The 18900-nt window shown below is 37.1% G+C and overlaps 1 protein-coding gene across 1 annotated transcript in view; it reads right to left on the bottom strand.

Moving 5' to 3' along the window:
• Window positions 1-867: 867 nt before the first annotated feature.
• LOC124161949 (putative oxidoreductase GLYR1 homolog) overlaps window positions 868-18900 on the bottom strand; it is a 101664-nt gene continuing 83631 nt past the window's right edge. Inside the window, exons 8-12 of the mRNA XM_046538225.1 lie at window positions 14745-14855; window positions 12836-12937; window positions 10694-10856; window positions 9187-9366; window positions 868-2620 (exon numbers count right to left, since the gene is read on the bottom strand). Of these exons, the coding sequence (XP_046394181.1) occupies window positions 2421-2620; window positions 9187-9366; window positions 10694-10856; window positions 12836-12937; window positions 14745-14855 (756 nt within the window). The 3' untranslated portion in view covers window positions 868-2420. The remainder of the gene's footprint in view (window positions 2621-9186; window positions 9367-10693; window positions 10857-12835; window positions 12938-14744; window positions 14856-18900) is intronic.

Raw genomic sequence — 18900 nt, 5'->3', positions numbered from 1 at the left:
TAAAATTCACGCTTTTTTCAGGTTTTCACAGTCTAGACGTCGTCAAATTCAAGGTCTATAGAAAAACCATTTTAGGCAGAAATATTGATCGCATAATGATCATCGGCCGCAGGTTAACTAAAAATTAAAAAACGCGACAGATGCCGTGAATGTAAACGCAGCAATGAATGTGCTACCTGTCTTGACGTCGCTGGCAAAATTCAGCTCCGGCTTAAGTATGTGAGCGGGAAAATGGAGGGACCAGGGTGCCAGGGAAATTAAGAAGTGTATGAATTTTCGCCAGGGTTAATGAACACTTTGGCTACCAGTCTTCTGGCTTTGGTACAGGCTTAAGGTCAATGTGTCGTCATGGCACACGGACCAATAATTGCACTTGGAATATACATGTACACATAAATGCATGGACAGTGTCTACGCATGACTGACTTTGAAACATGATCGACATATCAATTTTTCTTTTGCTCTTTCAATCGTAATTCTAAAATCAAGTTTCAGAGATTTTTAAGGTTATATGAGGAAATTCACGGCTTTTTCCAGGTTTTTTCACTGTAGAAATTCACGGCTTATTCACGGTTTCCACGGTAGAGTGGGAACCCTGATGAAACACAAATTTTTTCATTTATGCACTTACCACTATGCAATTAAATGAAATTGCTCAAATAAATCTCAGGAAAAAAAAACTAATGCAAGGCCTAGATTTTCTAAAACAACCTGAATAAATACGTTACTTCCAGGGTTGCTTGTTTACGACTCCATAAAAAGGAAGGACTAACATACAGCATACTCTAACAGACAATGGGCGGCAGACAAGGATAAATAATAGCTCATTCAACCATCTGACATTTGTCAGTAAGAATGAAATTTACATTCTCTAGTAGCAAAATTTATTACTCTACTCTCATCACACTGACCATTCTCGTCTTATACAAAACAGTGCATTCATACCAGTCCGAATTTCAATGCAAAAAAGTTAAATCCATGGTACAATAGTAACAATAATAATCATGATTTTTAATTCTACATAAGATTTATTCTTTTAATAAAATCCTAAACACACAAAGAATGCCTTGTGATAATCCTCACAAGATTCAGGTTTATTTTGCCAAATTTGTCTCCCAAATTGTTGGTTAGTAACAGATAGAGCTATTCTAATTACCTTCACAGTAAATTCAGGAATTTCCAATCAAAATGTCTGTACATACAAATTTTTGTGCTAAAATATTCTCAGGCTATGATACAATAATCCTTAAGAATGACAAACAAGGAGAAATCATCAGCAAAAAAATTTGATTCTCTTGAACTTGGTTCAAATCAATCTATTTCAAGACTCTTTAACCTTATTATGAACTTCGAGTCAAATGTTGTGCAAGAAAAACCTTTTACTTATAGCAAATAATAAAATATTGCCAACTCAAACCAATGAGCATTCATTTAATAGAATGAGCCACAGAAACTTTCAAAGATTAATATCAAATCTTGGATAAAAGTGGCTCATTTTACATTCACAATAAAAATTAGTCATGCACCAAATGCACTGCCTACAGAAAAGTTGCTGCAATTATATTGGTAAATCCTTACAAAAAAGTAAAATACAACATAGAGCATTAAAAGATATGGTGCTGAGGGAACAATATAATGATATACTTTTAAGCAATCAAAACATTAAATTTCTATTGAAATGCCTCAATATAACAATTTACAAGGAAGATTTAACTTTTCTCTTTGGTTTGACAATCCTTATCATCATGGTCCCTTGTGGTTTTAACAAAAAGCAAAAATGAAATCCAAAAAGTAAAAACACTACGTAGAGGCTTCTTTGATTTAGCCAACATGTCACCAACTGGCCTAAACAAAAGTAATTTAAACCTGAATCTTAGCTTTCAGACACAGTCCATGATCTTACGCATAACCACAAGTTAAATGGAAAAAAATTGTTTACTTCACCATTGCCCCTTGCCACAGAAGTAAACAACTGACTCTATACTGTCAATGGACATCACAACTGATGTCACCAATCAAAGATAAGGCAGGCATGGGCACGCACACACACTCTTTCCCAAACCACCACAACTGTTTCCAGACATATTTGCAGAGCCCCTCTAAAATCCTCCACTGAATAACCACAACGTCACTGCCTTCCAGATTTTTCTCAAGTCAAGAAGGAATATGGTCCTTCCCTAAAGGCATGGGAGGATATAACGAGATAAAAACCAAACCCCCAATAATTTTGCTTCACATTTAAGAGTGGGTGCCCTTGAAATCTTATTGTTCAGGAATCCTGAGGTTGGATGAGGATCATGTGGAAAGCACTGATAATTGGCGAGGAGCAGAAGATACACACTGAACTTCCAGGTCCTCCCACTAATCAGATCATCCCATCTTCCTCATTCGGTAATGAAAGTAACCACTTATATGGCACATCAAAATCGTGCCCTGATGTACACTGATGAGGCATCGTGATCTCCATAACCTTGACGCTTGGCATGCTTGAAAACTTCATTTGTAGCGGCGGTTAGAGGCAATGGTTGTTCTAGTTGGTCACCCATACATAGGGAGAGTTTGAGATCCTTTTGCAGATGCTGCAGAGGCAGGTGACATTGGAAACCACCTTCAATAATACCTAAAATGAGACATTAAATTCAAATTAAAACAAAAAATCATTCCAGCAAGCGGAACAACATGATTTCATTAAGTATGCAAACACTAGCCATGGCCTGGGTTGAAATGAGCTTTCAAAGTTATTCACAGAACTTCAAATTCATTTACATTCAAACAATGCAGTGTGACAACAAATCGTCAAAAAGTCACTATTTTACCATAGCTCATCTTTTAATATATTAAAAAAATTGGGTACAAATAAAAACACCAACACAGCAACAATGATAAAAATACATTTGACAATTGCAAATTACTTTGCAATAAAAATAGAAAATTAATTACAATTGCTTTCTATTGGACCCCTAGTTAAGTGGAAGAAGAATTGGTTTTACTACATCTTGTATTATCATTATGTATGCAATGTACTTGTGAAAAAAAAAAAAAAATATGGTGACAAATGAGGTTTAAAATTATGAATCAATGACGAACTGTGAGTTCAACCTAAAACTACCAAACGGTGTCAGGAGTAGAAAATGTGATCATTTTATAGAGATCTACTGTGAAGAAGAATTATTCAGGCATACTATTTCATCATTTTGAAATAAAAACCCAGCAGGATTATGAGCCCTTTCCCCTGCAACTTGACAAGCTTCTTATCTTTCAACGACCAAGCACAATAGCCTGCAATAGACGAATTACATACATGTCTCTCTAAACCTATTGCTCCAAAGTGGTTGGTATATTGATTGGTGGCATTTAGTCTGAAAAGTCCAAGCAGCTAACATAATGGCTACCTAACTTACTGCTCAAAATATAACCTAGGATATATCTCTGGCAAGATTAATTCATAAGGAACTATTGCCTTCCCTTGATAAAGCACTTAAAAATTTTAAAAATACATATTTAACATTGGCGTATGAAGATTTTCAACAACATTTTAGCAATTAAGTACTTTAAGTTCAAGGATAGAAAGGAACAAACATTGAGGGTATGGAGCACATCTACTGACATGGCCTAAACATTCTGCCAAAAGAAGATTAAATGATAAGCTCAGTTACTTCCTTTGAAAGATGTGAAAATGAAATTCTTGCAACATTTTTGGATGTTACATTAAATTTTTAAGGGAGAAACTTTGAGGTAAACATGGTAAGTGGGGAAAGGAACAAAAATTTGAAAGAGCAGTGGCAAAAATGCTCAAGTTAGAAAATTTAAAATTTTCCCCAATTTTCCCACATAATACACAGATCATGATAATTTTTTCTAAAAATAAGGAGTTGTAATTTTGTGATTATAATTAATAAATGCAAAATAATGAATCCATCCTCAGTCACATTTGTACAAACTGGGGCGAATGCTTGTGAGAGGAAATTTTTACTTTTACAGACAGCTTTCTCTTGCCACACAATGATCATGATAATGCTTCCTTGGCACAAATCAAGTTTCACACGACTGTGACCCAAATTATGAAGACAACTTTGTTGCCATGGCTCATGGATTGCTTATGTTACCTGGTCTTAAATGGTGCATTAAAAATACTTAACTTCGTACTAATGACAGTTCATGCAGTAATTGGGTTTTAATTGTGTAATTTTTTTGCATCAAGTAACAGAAAAATATTAATTACAGCAAACAGGCATAGGCTATTCTGGTTACCTAAAGACAAAAATCCATTAATAGGTAAACTCTACTTTTTTCTTATATTATTGAATATATTTGATAATATTAAATTATTGACTGTTAACCTTTTCCCTACCGTACACGTATATATACGTGTGGACGTTTCCTGACCCGGGAGACCACGGGCGTATACCTATATACGTGTGAGATTTTCCCGGTCAAGAAAACGAAACCCGTATATATACGTTTTCGAGCTCTCCCCCTTTCAGGACGGTCGTGGGTTTAGGTCGCCTTTGTCTCGGGACCCAAAGCGTAAGGGACAGCGGTCATACAATTGTTTATAGAGTCAATTTTCGAAATAAATATTTGTTCATTTCTCAAGAAATATAAACTAAGAATTGAATTGTTTGTCTTTTGAGCAGCGTTTACAATTTTTAAACGAAATTCTACGACAAATATTAACTTATATCTCGAGTTATGTATAAACATCAACATGGAAATTGTTGCTGCGTTAAATGCTTTGATAATGGCCTTAGAACTTCGTTTAAAATTTGACAATGCTCAGATAAAAATGAGGAATTATATTCAATGTCTGTAATTTACGTGCAAGCAACAATTATCCATTTGCTAAATACATATAAGCAATACATAAGTTGACCGCGAACCAATGCCGCAGGTATGGTCGTAAACCCGGAAAGGAGGGAGCACAACTACTCTTGGAGTCCGAGATAATACGGAGTCCCACCGAGGGGTCGAAAAAGGTTCAGCGAGACCCTTTTTAACGAATGCCCTCCAAAAATGCTCCGTACCACGAGAAAGAAGAGTCTCTTGGGGAGCGGTACAGCAGTCAAGCTAAGACGAAAACTCCGCGGTCTCGAAAGTGTTAAAGTACACAACCAAAAACACGGAAAGATTAGTACATATTCACAAATAAGCAATGGTGCACTTAATACGCCGGCCGAAAATAGTGATTTTCACCAAGAGACATGACTGCTAGAGGGTTAAAACTTTAATGTGCTTTCTGCCCACACATGGCAGATTTGATGAAAAACCTGGAAATGACTAAGCTAACCACTACCACACTTAAGCATAACCTAAGAATTATTGATTTCTATGGTTGATCATTGATCTACGTTCTCGCAGGCCACACTGCTGAATATCACCTAACAAAAGATTTAACTTTGATACTCTTGCATTCCACCAAGGCAAAAAAAACAACAGGATGTGATGCCATAATATAAAACAACACATTGTAGTTTTTACTTCCCTACTAAATATGTGATAATAGGGCAATGAAGCAAAAAATTAAAATCAACATGCAGAAAAACCTAACGAACTCCTGCTAGATGACGAACTCCGATCAACGAACAAATGCCACAGGTCCAGCCAAATTGCCATTATAAACAATGGTAAATAACCCCAACAAACGAACTCCAGCTTTATGAATACTTCCAATCAACAAAATACAAAGCTCTACTTCTTAATTGGTGAGGGATACATCTCTTGGGACATTTTTTATGCCATTGAAGCAAATTTTTTTTATAACCTACATCCTGATCGCACACTAAATATGAAAGGAGAGGCTTGCTGTGGGGGGAAGATGAGTAAGGAACATTTTATGGTTCTCTCACGTGCAAATGGTAATGGCTCCGATAAGTTGCCACTGTTCATAGCTGGCATATATGATAAGCCTCATTGTTTTAAAAAGTGAAGACGATGCAATGTCCATATGACAGCAACAAAAATGCTGGGATGGGTAGGTTTTTGAGCAGTAGTTAGAGGATGTGAGTATGGGCTGAAAAAAATAGAAAATAGTGTCGTTCCTTGACAGGTGCATAGCACACAACGTGGAGGATCTCATATTGAGGTATATGAGCATTGTTTTTCTTTCAAACTTAACAGCATGAGTAGGCTGCAACCTCTGGATCATGGGGTGATTTCTATGGTGTAAAGGATATGCCCACGAATGCTGGTGAAGTTCTTGGAATGCCAAATGGACAAAGTGGGGAGTGCCAAATCACTGAAGTGGAACATTTTACATTAAAAGCAATTATGTGAGGCATGAAAGTGTGTCACATTAAGTACTAAAGCGAACTGCTTTCACAAAGCAGGATTTAGTGCCGAGAGCAAGTATGAAGACGTGTGAGAGGGCTGGATGGACAGCAATTTCTGGTTGAACATGAAGCAGACAAATTGTGTCGACGCCTCATTTGAGGAATATGCAATTCTGGACTTCAACATTGAGACATGTGTCAACGAAGCTGAAGATGTGCCAGAGAAACCAGAGTCACGAGATGTGGAAGATCCAGAAGTTTGATGGACCAGAAATGGACTGCCATGATTCAGCGTTGGCAAGTGCGGCAATTTTGTGCAGTGGCAATATAGAAAATAAAATTTGCCTCTTCAGAGAAATGGAAAGAGACATTTTGAAAGAAATTAAGGGGAAGCAAAAACATGTGTATTACATACAGTGAGTCCTCGTTCTACGTCACCCCGTTTAACGTCATTTCGCGATAACATCACGAAAATTTTGAGACCGTCATTCGTTTATCGCGCCTTTGCTTCGCGATAACGTCAGGTCTGGTCAGGTTTTTTAAATTTCGCGCGAGAAAAAATGCGAAGCGGCGGGCGTTGCAGGTTGTTCGTTTTGTGGGCGGTAATACAGTCAGTCTAAACGAAGTGTAAAACGGTGTGTTTATTGTCAATTTCGATTACGTTTATAGCAAATTTTCTGCAAAATGAATTCTTAGGTAGGTGCGCAAATGTTAAGTGCGTAAATGTCAAGTAAAGTTTTAGAAAATTTTACTTTACATTACGGTTTTCTGGAACCTGAAGTGATTTCTAGGAATTTTTCCGGGTAGAACTCGGAGTATTTGTCGTCACTTTTTCGCCGTGTTCTCAATAATCTTGGTTCCTGTAACTGCGACGATGTTTCAGTGATGATGATGCCCAGGTGACCACCATAGCGAAGCCGAAAAAACAAACACGGAAAGATACAAAAATGGAGAAGGATGTACGTCGCTGCTGGTATTGCCGTCAATGAAGACAGGGACTCGTGTTTATGCCATAGTTTGGCATTCCCATCGTAAGAAATAGCCCAAATATGATACGCTAAAATTTTTTCGCGTAGGAATTGTGAGGTCTAGGAGCCGATATTCACTTTTTACATTGTTTCTTATGGGATATTGTGCTTCGATTAACGTCATTTCGTTTATCGTCACATTTTTCGGGAACGGTAAGTGACGTTAAACGAGGACTCACTGTACTTCAATAATTTTGCAATCTAGTAATCAAAATAAATGTTTAAAGAAATCCATCATTGCTTACTTAATTCACCCTTATTCAGGCTAACCAGTTTTCTTGTAATGACTGATGGTGTTTCATAACAGTGAGGCAAGTTACTAGATATGTGTAAGTGCCTATTTATTCATAATACTATTTATAGGAGAATGATTGTTTGGATACACCACAATCTTTGACGTGGAGGTAAAAATCCTAATCAATTTATACATTGGCAGTACTTTTAATGATGCAGTGACACCATCCCATTTTTCCATAGTATTTGTATCCCTGAAATTCATGATACACGAGTGAATAATCTGTGCGGCCCCTGGTCTGACGCAATGTACAAACACCAGTGACGAACGAACTAACGATTCAACAAACTGGAAAAATACAGGTCCCATGAATTTCATGTAGTAGAGGTTTCACTGCACTTAATAATCATGCAATGGTCCACTTATGTTTGTACAAATTGCTCCAAATATTAATGAATGATTTGCTGAAGATTGCGGTATTACCTAGAAATGAATAGCAAATTTTTCAAACTTGAGTTAAAATTAGCGATGGGACCTTCGAATAGTCTAATACCTCAAATAAATGTGCTTTTCACACTATTCGCTAACACGAAGTTATGAATTATTCGAATTTCGAATACACAACACAGATCATCCTTGATTCTCTTCAAATCCATAGAAAATGGTTGGGTCTTACATGAAAGTTTGCACATTTGCTTGGTTTAATTATTTCATAACATTATAACTAAACTTATCATGTAAGTACACCAAAGGATGAAGTTCGCCATGAAAAAATATTTGACTTAGCCGGGATTCGAACCCGGATCTCCCGATTGCCGGTCAGGCGTGCTACCAGTTACACCACCAAGCCATCTTCTCAGAGCGAACTTCGGGATGGGTTTTACCGAACAAGATGTTGACGTCACAAGTCCACACTGTGGCACATGTGGCGAGGGTCGTGCTTACTAAGCCACTGTCGGGGAGAAAAACCCTTATTTTCCGCTGGTCTGCGGCGACGATTTTCAAAGCACTGAAGGAACAAGTGACTTTGTACGCAGTCACGCGCACGGCACTAAAATGTGTAAAATGCCGATGAATCCACGAGAAAAACACTAAGAAGAGTGTATGAATCCATTCAAATGCATGCTAGATGCCTCTTCCTTTTCGGACTCCCTGTTGCATGATGAAATTTACGTGTTACATATTCTAATTTCAAAGTAATTGTCAATTCTTTCTTCAATTTAAGTTTTGCAATGAATGCAATAAAGCATTACTAATAATATAACCTTCATTATGCATATTAAAAAAAAAAGAATTGCGGTGCTCCACGCACACAAGTTTTATGTAATCGTGTGTGACAGTTGTGTCAGGATTTAGGTATTGAAGTACACCAGACTCCCGATTATACGGCTGCGGCATATCCATGTTGCGCATTATCCGTGCACGATTTTTGCTCTCGCTCAATATTTTCCGCGATCTTTATAAAAAAAATAAAATCTTAAATAAGACAAAGAGCGCAACAGTGTTAGCAACAGTCTGAAATTTGTGAAGCAGAAATAATAAATTCATTCCACATTTAGACAATATTCATGAAGTCCTTATCGGTCATCCAAGAACAATGAAACTCAAGATGAGACCTTTCACGAAATTATTAATTAAAATTAAGTGGACTTACATTTTCCTTTCTCATGAATGAAGGGACAAGCTAATGATGTTAGCTCTAGGACTTCTAAGATGTCCTTCTGCTGAAGTCCCGCCCTGTCAGCTAGGGCCATTCCTTCAGCCAACCCTGCAAGCGTCACTCCAGACATAAGCTGAAGCACCAGATTCATCTTTGTAGCACTGCCAACTTCACCTGGAAGTTGAAAAAATGGAAAAAATTAACATAGGAAATCCTCAATACATAAAGTCCTAGTGATTACACTGTACATATTACCCAACCCATCAATTTACCAGATAATTCTTAAAAGCTTTGGCTACCTAGTCACACAAGACATGCAAAAGCATCTATTTGCTTTGCCATAGCCAGTGCAAAGAAAACCTTTTTCCACCAATAAGAATCTTTACCCAAGACTGCGTTGAAGATATATTTTTTATTTTCACTTCCCATACACAATTTATCCGCAAAAATGTTCACCTATGTTGTAATCCCTACTGTACAATTAGAGAATAACATTTAATTCCCACATTTATTGAAAAACACCAGGTCATTTAATCGGCCCATGGCATTCTTCGCACATAACACTAGGGCCAAAAAATTAGGGAGATAGGGCAGATACATTATGTGCTAAGAGAACAGATTAGGTAGAGAGAGGCTTGGGAAGATAACAAAAAGAAGAATTACAGCTTGGCAGAAAAGAGGAAGAAAGATAAATGAAGCGATTGGGGATGAATTGCTATCAGATGATACAAAGGATGCAGGAATTCCTCATTAATGATTGAGATATGCCATTAAAACTAATTAGGATTTGCTCATTGACTGAATCTTTATTTTGAATGACCTATAATCCTGCTCGTGAACAGCAAGGGTAATGGTAAAGATATGAAAGACGAGAATTAGATACATGCAATCATTGAGTTTTGCTACTCAAAACAATGATTTCAAATGGAAGTCGACCATGCACTATTTGTCAGCACTTCCTTGATTGCAAGTAAAGCAGTCCATATAATTAATACGGAGACCCGTATTCAATATTCATCCCTCGATAAGTATCTATCAAAAAAATGGAATAAGGGGCCATTTTATTCTATTTGACATGACTCCTGCAAGAAACTGTACATTATCTTGAACACCAGAGGCACATTTGAGATTTTTTCTCCCTTTCCCCCATTTTAGAAATAGGGAAGTGACTTTTATGACGATGGCAAAAAATAGAAAAGACAAGGAAAATGTTCATGGAATCAATGAATTTTACTTTTGAAAATTAATGACTTCATATGGAACATTGAGAATAAAAGGGTGCTCAGTAACTACCATGCTGCTGTGAGTAAACCCACTCCCACCCCTTGCACAATTCAAGATTCTTCGTCATCCCTTAATTTATCCAATTTAGAGCTATTCACAACCTCTTCACTTTGGATGAAAAAGAACAAATCCAATCACAAGCAAACAGGTTGATAGCAACACAAACCCATTAAAGAACTAAGATGAGAAATGTGAAGCTAATAAAAGAACCACATACCTAAGAAGAAAGAGCTCTTTCCCATCGCCTCAAAGCACGACTGGCAATCGTCAAAGAGGGTTCGGTCACCAGCAGCCAATATGACTAAGTTGCCCTCCTCTGCTTCAGTTTTGCTTCCTTGAACTTGGGCTTCTAAATAACGCCCTCCTTTGCCCTGTATAGCCTATAAAGAATAAAATTCACTTTGTACTTGTACTAAAAATAAAATTCAATGGATCATTGCCTCCATCTGTTCACAATTTAAATTGGTACAATTTAGAAAAATCTGAGCATTTGCATAATTGAAAAATGCAATAGCTGAAATGATTTCCATCCGCGCCTAAAGAAAACTTGTGACTACAAATGCAAGAAAATGTTAGAAGAGTTTGAGATGAGTTGAAATGTTTCAATTACAACTTAAAAACATGAAGCATGATATATTGAAACTAATTAGTTAGGGTATTTAAAATTAAGGAATCAACAACTACAAAAGACTTAAGTGAAATCCATAATAAACTCGAATAAACATATACATACTTCATATGCATCGTCTATTATTCAAACAAATTTTATTAGAGGAAAATAAACTGCCAAAAAGATTTATTACAAAAATATTACCCATAGGGTAAACCACATTTATATTTATTTCCTACGCCAAAAATGAATGCATAAATTCAGAAATATTTAATCATAACTCGTAGATATTTACTCATAGAACTCATAGATATTTACAAAAGACTACTTCATAATAAAAATGTATCTTTTATTTCAATAAAAAAATTTACTTGTATGTTAAATGCATTTTGTATTTAAATTAAAATATTACTTTCATAAAATAGCTGTATCATATCATCTAAAAAATGCAAAGATTTTAACCATTTTATGTTCAATGTGAACCACAAAAAATTGGGTGAATTCTGTTTTTTCACTTTACATCCGCTAAGATTAACTTTGTAAGATATCAAAGTGCAAGGGAAGTGCATAATAAGAATGAATCACCAATTCAAACAAACTCATATCCCAGCCGGCACAAACCATCAAATTTCTTTTTGGCAGCTGGATGTCATCCAGATGCAAAGAGTATGAGTGCATACTTTCATACAGATGCCATCCATACGCCGGTCCGCTGCCGAGGGGATGCGGAAGAGAGAAACCGCCGCACTTAGAGAGATGCCGTGTGGATGATGCACGAAAGTGCTGCCATCTAACGGCCGAAAATTTAACTCGGTCGAACTTATTTCCTATATTGCTTGTCTGGTTCTCTTAATCTCATGATTGTTTTACACTACTCGGGATAAATCAGAGCACGTTTTATTTCAAGAGTATAACTTTAATGACTCAGCATAAAACAAGAGACAGGCGAACACAGGAATACAGGCGTACACAAGACAACATATGAGAACTTCAGTACAACATTGCTGTCCATCGGAGTCCAAAACAAACGCAAGAGTTCAAATCCAGGAGAGTAGAGGCCAATGAGTGTGCTAGGGTCGATACCGGGAGATTAGACAAATTGCTGCAATGGTCAGAATTAAAAAATATCACTATAAAACACGCCCAACACAACACTTAATCTACGAGGTACAACATAGCTATCCATCGGAATTCAAAACAAACGCAGATTTCAAATTCAGGAGAGTAGAGGCCAATGAGTGAGCGAGGGTCGACACCGGGAGATTAGTCAAAATTGCTGCAATGGTCAGAATAAAAAATATCACTATAAAACACACCCAACACAACTCAATCTACGAGGCTCCAACACGTCGAGATAGGGAAAGATGGCTACCAGACAACAAGTCCATACCTACTGCTGTAGTCATTGGTAGTACCGTATGTTCGTGAAAATCTTGAATACAATGATTAATTATAATAATAATAGTTCTTGAAATTTTATAATAATTAATGCGAGGATTTGCAGATATTTTTAAGTATTAAACCACATCATGAAAAATATGGCATACATAGGCGCAACTAGCAAATGATGACAGAAGGATATTTGGTACCTAACGCATCCTGTCACACATTGCATCCTCATATCATCCACTTCACATATAGATGCAGTATGGGCTGTGCTGGCTGGGATGTTTAACATAATGATTGAGGTAAGCCACATAACGATAATTTCAAAATTTTTACTGCAATCGCTGTAGTAAATTACAATACCTCAGCAATGTCCTGAGAAGTTTCAGCATCGATTCCAGTCATCTCCACGTAACCTTTAGATGACGAAGCTTCCAACAGCACACCGCAATTACCGAATACCATCTGAAACATCAAAGATATGACATACATACATACTTTCAGCAAAAAACTAATGGGTTTTCCACAAAATATGAATTTCCCTTTTAACAATCGTCATTAACAACTATCCTTTTTTAACTTTCATACAACACAGAACATCCAACCTTAACAATCTAATACCCAAAATATTGAGGAGGAAAATTAAAATCCCCAAAAAGTATCAATACACCACACAAACAGAAAATTGTACTAAATTGTACACCAACTGGACATTATCGACAATCCTCTCCTACAGATTCTCTAAGACAGAACAAAAAGGGTAAGTTTAATTACAGGGCGGAGAGTATTTTTACGGTGATAACTAAAAGGGAGTTACTTAAGCTTAGTGATATATAGTCAAGGCTAAATAGCAGAAGTAGTAAGGTTGGCAGAAAATGCAAGAGATTTCAGCAAATAGAGAATAGAGATGAGACAACCCTTAAAATTACCACTGAAATACAGCTCTTAGCAGGCAAAGAGTTAGCTAGCTCCAAAAATGAGCACAGCAAAGAGCTTTCTAATAAAATGTAATGAGATGCCTAAGTATGAGAAAATTATAATGTTTCACCAGGCAGTTACCAAAGAATGTGATGTCATTGACCAATGAATTAAGAAAGAGATGAATTTGCTTACATTCAACAGCCGGTTCCCTGAAATATCAAAACCCAAACTATGATCTTATTTTTTCAACCCATTATTTTCCAGACTTCAATTAACTAACAAATGCAATGGAATACTATCAACCTCAAAAACCCACATTTTTCCCTGATTTAAACTCAACAAATAACTTAATATTGTATTCCATTATACTATACATGGTTAATAAGCACAAATGAATCTTAAAGGCATGACTATGCTAACACTTTTCAGATGAATAATGAGTTTCTCGAGTTTCCCGTGTCATCTGCCATCGATGCACTAAATGATATTTTCCGCTTTCTCCAAGCACATAGACAGTGGCCAAAGGGCCGAACTAGAGACGAAAATGAGGAATATCCATAATCTATAAAAATATTGATATTTGTGAATGCCAATAACTCCCTATAATGTCATGTTGCCAAACGGGAGCGTGCCAGGCCAGTGCCGGTTACCAAGAAGCAAAGTTTCACATGCAAGATGTGGCAACGCAGTATTCTTTCCCTTTGGCATACTTTTTTAATGCCCATATATAATCTATACTACATAAAAATCATGTATTTTCAGATCGTAGAAAAATTGCAAATAAATTAAGAAGTGTTTCAGTCAATTTTATTTTTTCTTTCGGGGTAAACTGTAGGAATAGATGTTTAAACATTTTTGATGTTGTACAACAAAATATGCATTCTAAAGATATGCAAAAGCCATTTTATTAATCTAAATTAATGTTTGCAACTTACAGTGGAGGATGGATGCTGTAGACGTGGTAGTTTTCCCTAGGTTGAGTTACAAAGTTCATGAAGTTGACAAAACGGCTAATTTTATGGTGTGCATAGTCATTCATTGCACTCGCGTGTCTACATTTTCGCATTTTTCATAAAACAAAAAATAAATCAGAATTGAGAATAAAATTTCCTTTAAAATGATGTATTATTCATTATTATGGCATGCACTGAAGTCCAGATATTAATTTGCAAAGTGCAGTGGCACATCATTTTGACGCAGACAGTAACTGCTGGGAGCAATAACCTAATCCCTGACAAGAGCAATTTTGAAATTAACAGTTAATACAATTCCTTAAATTTGTTATAGTTCAATTTCTCATTAGGAGATGTTATTGACGGAAGTATTTATTGTGGTGGGAGGGTAAACTCACATCTTTCGCAGCTTGAGGATCTGCTACACAAGAAAATGTTATATCTGCCATTTGGACAACGTCTGATGGAGTCATTCCCTTTTCTGCTCCTGCTTTTACAAAATCTTTGCACTGAAAAGAAGAAAGGAAAAACTGAAAACCACTGAAAGTACTGTATCAACAAATACACATGGCATCCACTTATTAATTTAAAACAATTTTATAGAATCAACATTCCAAATATACTAGATAATAACAACTTATAGTATCTGCCCCCATCAGGTTACTAACATAATATTTATGTAAAAAAATATTGAAAAAATTGGCAGAAAATCCAGAGATAGAATTCTTAAACTAAGTCAGTTGCCCACATTCTAAACATTTTTAATATATTGATTATACAACAAAACCTGACTTCCCGATAACTTCAGGAATCATTAAAATGATTACGATTCATGATTTGGGTTATGATAAGAGTCATCACGTAGAAAATTCATACATACTACCAGGGATGCCGACTTACAAAAAACATTGGGGGGCCCAAACCAGGGATCCCTGGGAAATTTTATAAGTAGCGAGTTATAAGTTTTTTAAGCATTTTAAAAGTTATATGATCGACATTAAAACCCTGATTACTCAAATCTCGATATCTGGACACTCCAGGGAAAATCGACAAGCCTGACACATTTTTTCCTCACACCCATAAAGAATTTTTGGGGGAGCTCGGGCCCCCTCAGGCCCCATGGAGTCGGCGCCACTGCATACTACCATCATAGAAAACTATACCACTCTGATGAAGATGACGTAACCTCTTCTCCATGGCTGCCTATTTTGCTTCCACAAATCATCAAAGCCATAAAATAGCTTCAGTTAATCTGAACAAGCTAAAAGAGTTTATGAAGGCACATTTAACCCTAGTATTTAATCAACTTATCATTGTAACATTGTAATTTACTATCGATAGATTTGAATGACGGTGGTACCTCTTAGACAATTTACAGCAAAATTTTTATGCACAAATGAATACTTATATAATTCATCTAGAAAATGTATTTGCGAGGGATAACAATGAGCACTAACTTACCAGTAAAAGTGTTTCCTCTAAAGAGATCAATGGGGATAGAATAAATAAAGGAACACTATGGAGGAACAAGATGGATCATTTCCAGTTTTTCAAATGCACATAAACACCCCTGTATTTGTGCATGTTTATGTAATGCAGAAGGAGTTGTTTTCATGCGTCTACTTGTGGACTAATAGTGGAGAGCAATAGCTGGTATTAGTGGTTTAAAAAAGAAACTATTCTAGGAATAATATTAAAATGTACAAAAATTGTTATTTCCTTTCATTTGCAAAGCGTTGGCATTTAAATTTTCATCCTAAACATTATTTATTAACAGATAAGTTACTTCAGTTAGCTATTTATCAATTAATGGCAAAGCTCCTACAGGAAAATTGGAGTTAATTTACCTGACACATCAGGGCTAACAAAGTTTTTTTTTATATTTTCACTAGGCAATCATTTGTTCTCCAATAATGCCATAGAAAATATAGGTGAATAAGTGACATCTAGTTCACATTTAATTGGAATGCCTTAAATAAGTTATATTTTGTTACTTCCTAAACTACTCTTAAACGACTTTAATTGTAGATGAAAGATTTGACAATGTGGTTTACACAAGTCTTTCCACCAGGACATGATCCCACAGGGTCGGATCCACTTCAACGGGTCTCGAGAGCCCTCTAGTAAGCGATTTCCCCCTCAGAGTCGCCTTTGACATTACATATTTCCCATGCGAATAATTTCAATTGCGCGCTGTTGATGCGGGGAGCGGGAGAACTAGGATGGCCGCTGGTCGTGAAGAGAGGGAGAGGAAAAAAAACCTAATACCACCGCACGATGAATGGCGGGGCAACCGGCCGGCCCTCGATATCAACCATAGATTCAAACAAAGATGTGGTCGGCGTTGAGGCGCTGTAAAGGCGGGAAAAATCAACGGCATTTGGGGAATGGGGAGGCACGCATAGCACGTGGGGAAGAATCGGGCATATGGCGGAATGAGGAGTGGGAGAAAAATTTGTCGATGTAACGGAAGGGGGGAGAAGTTAGGGCAAAGGAGTAGGGGACAGAGGCGTTGGAGGGGGAGAGTTATAGGGGCAGGGAAAGGTGCAGAGAAGCAGCGATAGGCAAGGGGAAGAGAGACGAGGCACGAGCTGGCCGAGAAATCCCACAGATGGCAGTGCGGTCGCCATTATGGTTCGTTCCTCGGGCAAGTCGTGCGCGACATTACTCGTCCAATGGCTGATGAATTCCTGCGACGTCAGCCGCGATGGACTGGAAGAAAAACAGCTGAGACGACGGTATTTGACACGGACAACGTCAATTTTCTGCGCGGAAACTGCAACGGGGAAGTTCCCCCGTGAAACGTGGCGATTGCATAGTCAACGAATTTCAACGCGGTTAGGCTTATAAGGATTCCTACCACGAGCACGCATGCGTGGATGAACACGATCCGATTAATTAAGCAGCTCACCAAACACACGTTCCGAAACATTTCGACGGAATGCTATGAACTTACAAGGGTCTTATGAGCATATTCAGGCACGCTTACATAGTCGTAGTTGACCTACGTAATCCAAAAGGATTGCTCAAGGTCGAGCTTAAAGTCTACACACTGCTATTGACTAGGCGTGACGCTGGAGAGGGGGAAAGACAAAAAAAAAATGGCACACAGCATTTCATTAGCAAGATTGATGCATTATTAGTGCAACTCATCTATGCTCATGGTTGATGAAATGCGCTTAATCGCATTATCCCAATAGTTTACTTAAAACAACCTAAATTCAGCCTCGCAGAAAAAAGATGATTTTAGCTTCGATGTCGGTGGCATATAAGAGACTTCACAAACTCCTGACGTAGCGGTGCGAAATACCGAAACAAATCTTTGACAAATTACCAATGTCAAAATCATTATACTTAATTCAGCGGCAAGCTAGGAGAGACCAAACACGGCAAATTACCATATGTGAATTGGAAAAACTGACGGTTCCATAAATAATTCACATCACGTAGAAAGAAAGCGATAATGAGTAGTGATTACATCCATGACCTCGATATACGCACCTCATTGATGTTCAAACTACACTCAATAATAAAAAAATACGTATACTGCTTGTACCCAGCACCTACGAAATCTGCAGCCCATGCTAGCAGTTATTAGTTATCACGTATTTATCGATACATTTCGATTTCAAAATATCGTGACTAACCGTGAATAAGCAACACAACCATAGAAAGATAGACTGATGTCCAACGCAAAAGGCCAATTGAGTACTTTTTACACTACTACACTTATTTCGAGAGGAGATATTGATCTGAATATCAACAGGCCTTCCGTGATTATTAAAAGAAAAGAATTCATGCATATTGGGAACTTCTTCAGTAAGTAATTCGTGAGCATGAAGTAAATATGACTGCGTTAAATCGACAACAATTGTGAAAATGCAAACTAAAACCTACACGAAATAAAAACGAACATCGATGAGGAAGACAACACTTAAGACGTTTTAAGCGAATTTAAATTAATGAACAATAAACGCTGACGGCAAGTAGTTAGCTTTCTAGAGTGGTGATTGGCTCGGCAAGCTTCACTGATGCGCAACGACGCAATTGGAACTTGATCTAGTTTTCTGAGCTCCGAGAACAGCACCTAGTCCAGTGCTACACTCTAATTGAAATCCAAATTTTCAGTTGGTTAGCGACTCTCCAGACAACTGAGTGTTGCTATCCCTCCACGCCTCAAAATAACTCCCGATTGCATTCCACGGATTTCATATCTACATCTACATAATACCCTCTAGGGTGTTGGGCAAGGGGTGATTAATCAACATGCAACATGTATAATAGGTTCCCCACAAGCGCACCGCAACGTCATCAAAATAGTATATAATAGATAAAACATAACTCAAAAATTCGTGAAGACGGTGGGAGTTCCCAACAAGCATGCATTGCTCCATGCAACACAAGACTGAATGGAAAAGACATTTTCATGGAAAGCTAAAATCAGCCAACGATTAGTAAATCTTTTATTAAATCCATGCAAGGTTAGAGCAAAGGAAAAATTGTGCTCATCAAGACCTATCTATTACATTCCATGACATACATAATAATAATAAT

The sequence above is a fragment of the Ischnura elegans genome, chromosome 7 (genome assembly GCF_921293095.1).
Source record: "Ischnura elegans chromosome 7, ioIscEleg1.1, whole genome shotgun sequence".
Lineage (NCBI taxonomy): Eukaryota > Metazoa > Arthropoda > Insecta > Odonata > Coenagrionidae > Ischnura > Ischnura elegans.
This window is presented reverse-complemented; position numbering and strand designations above follow the sequence as displayed.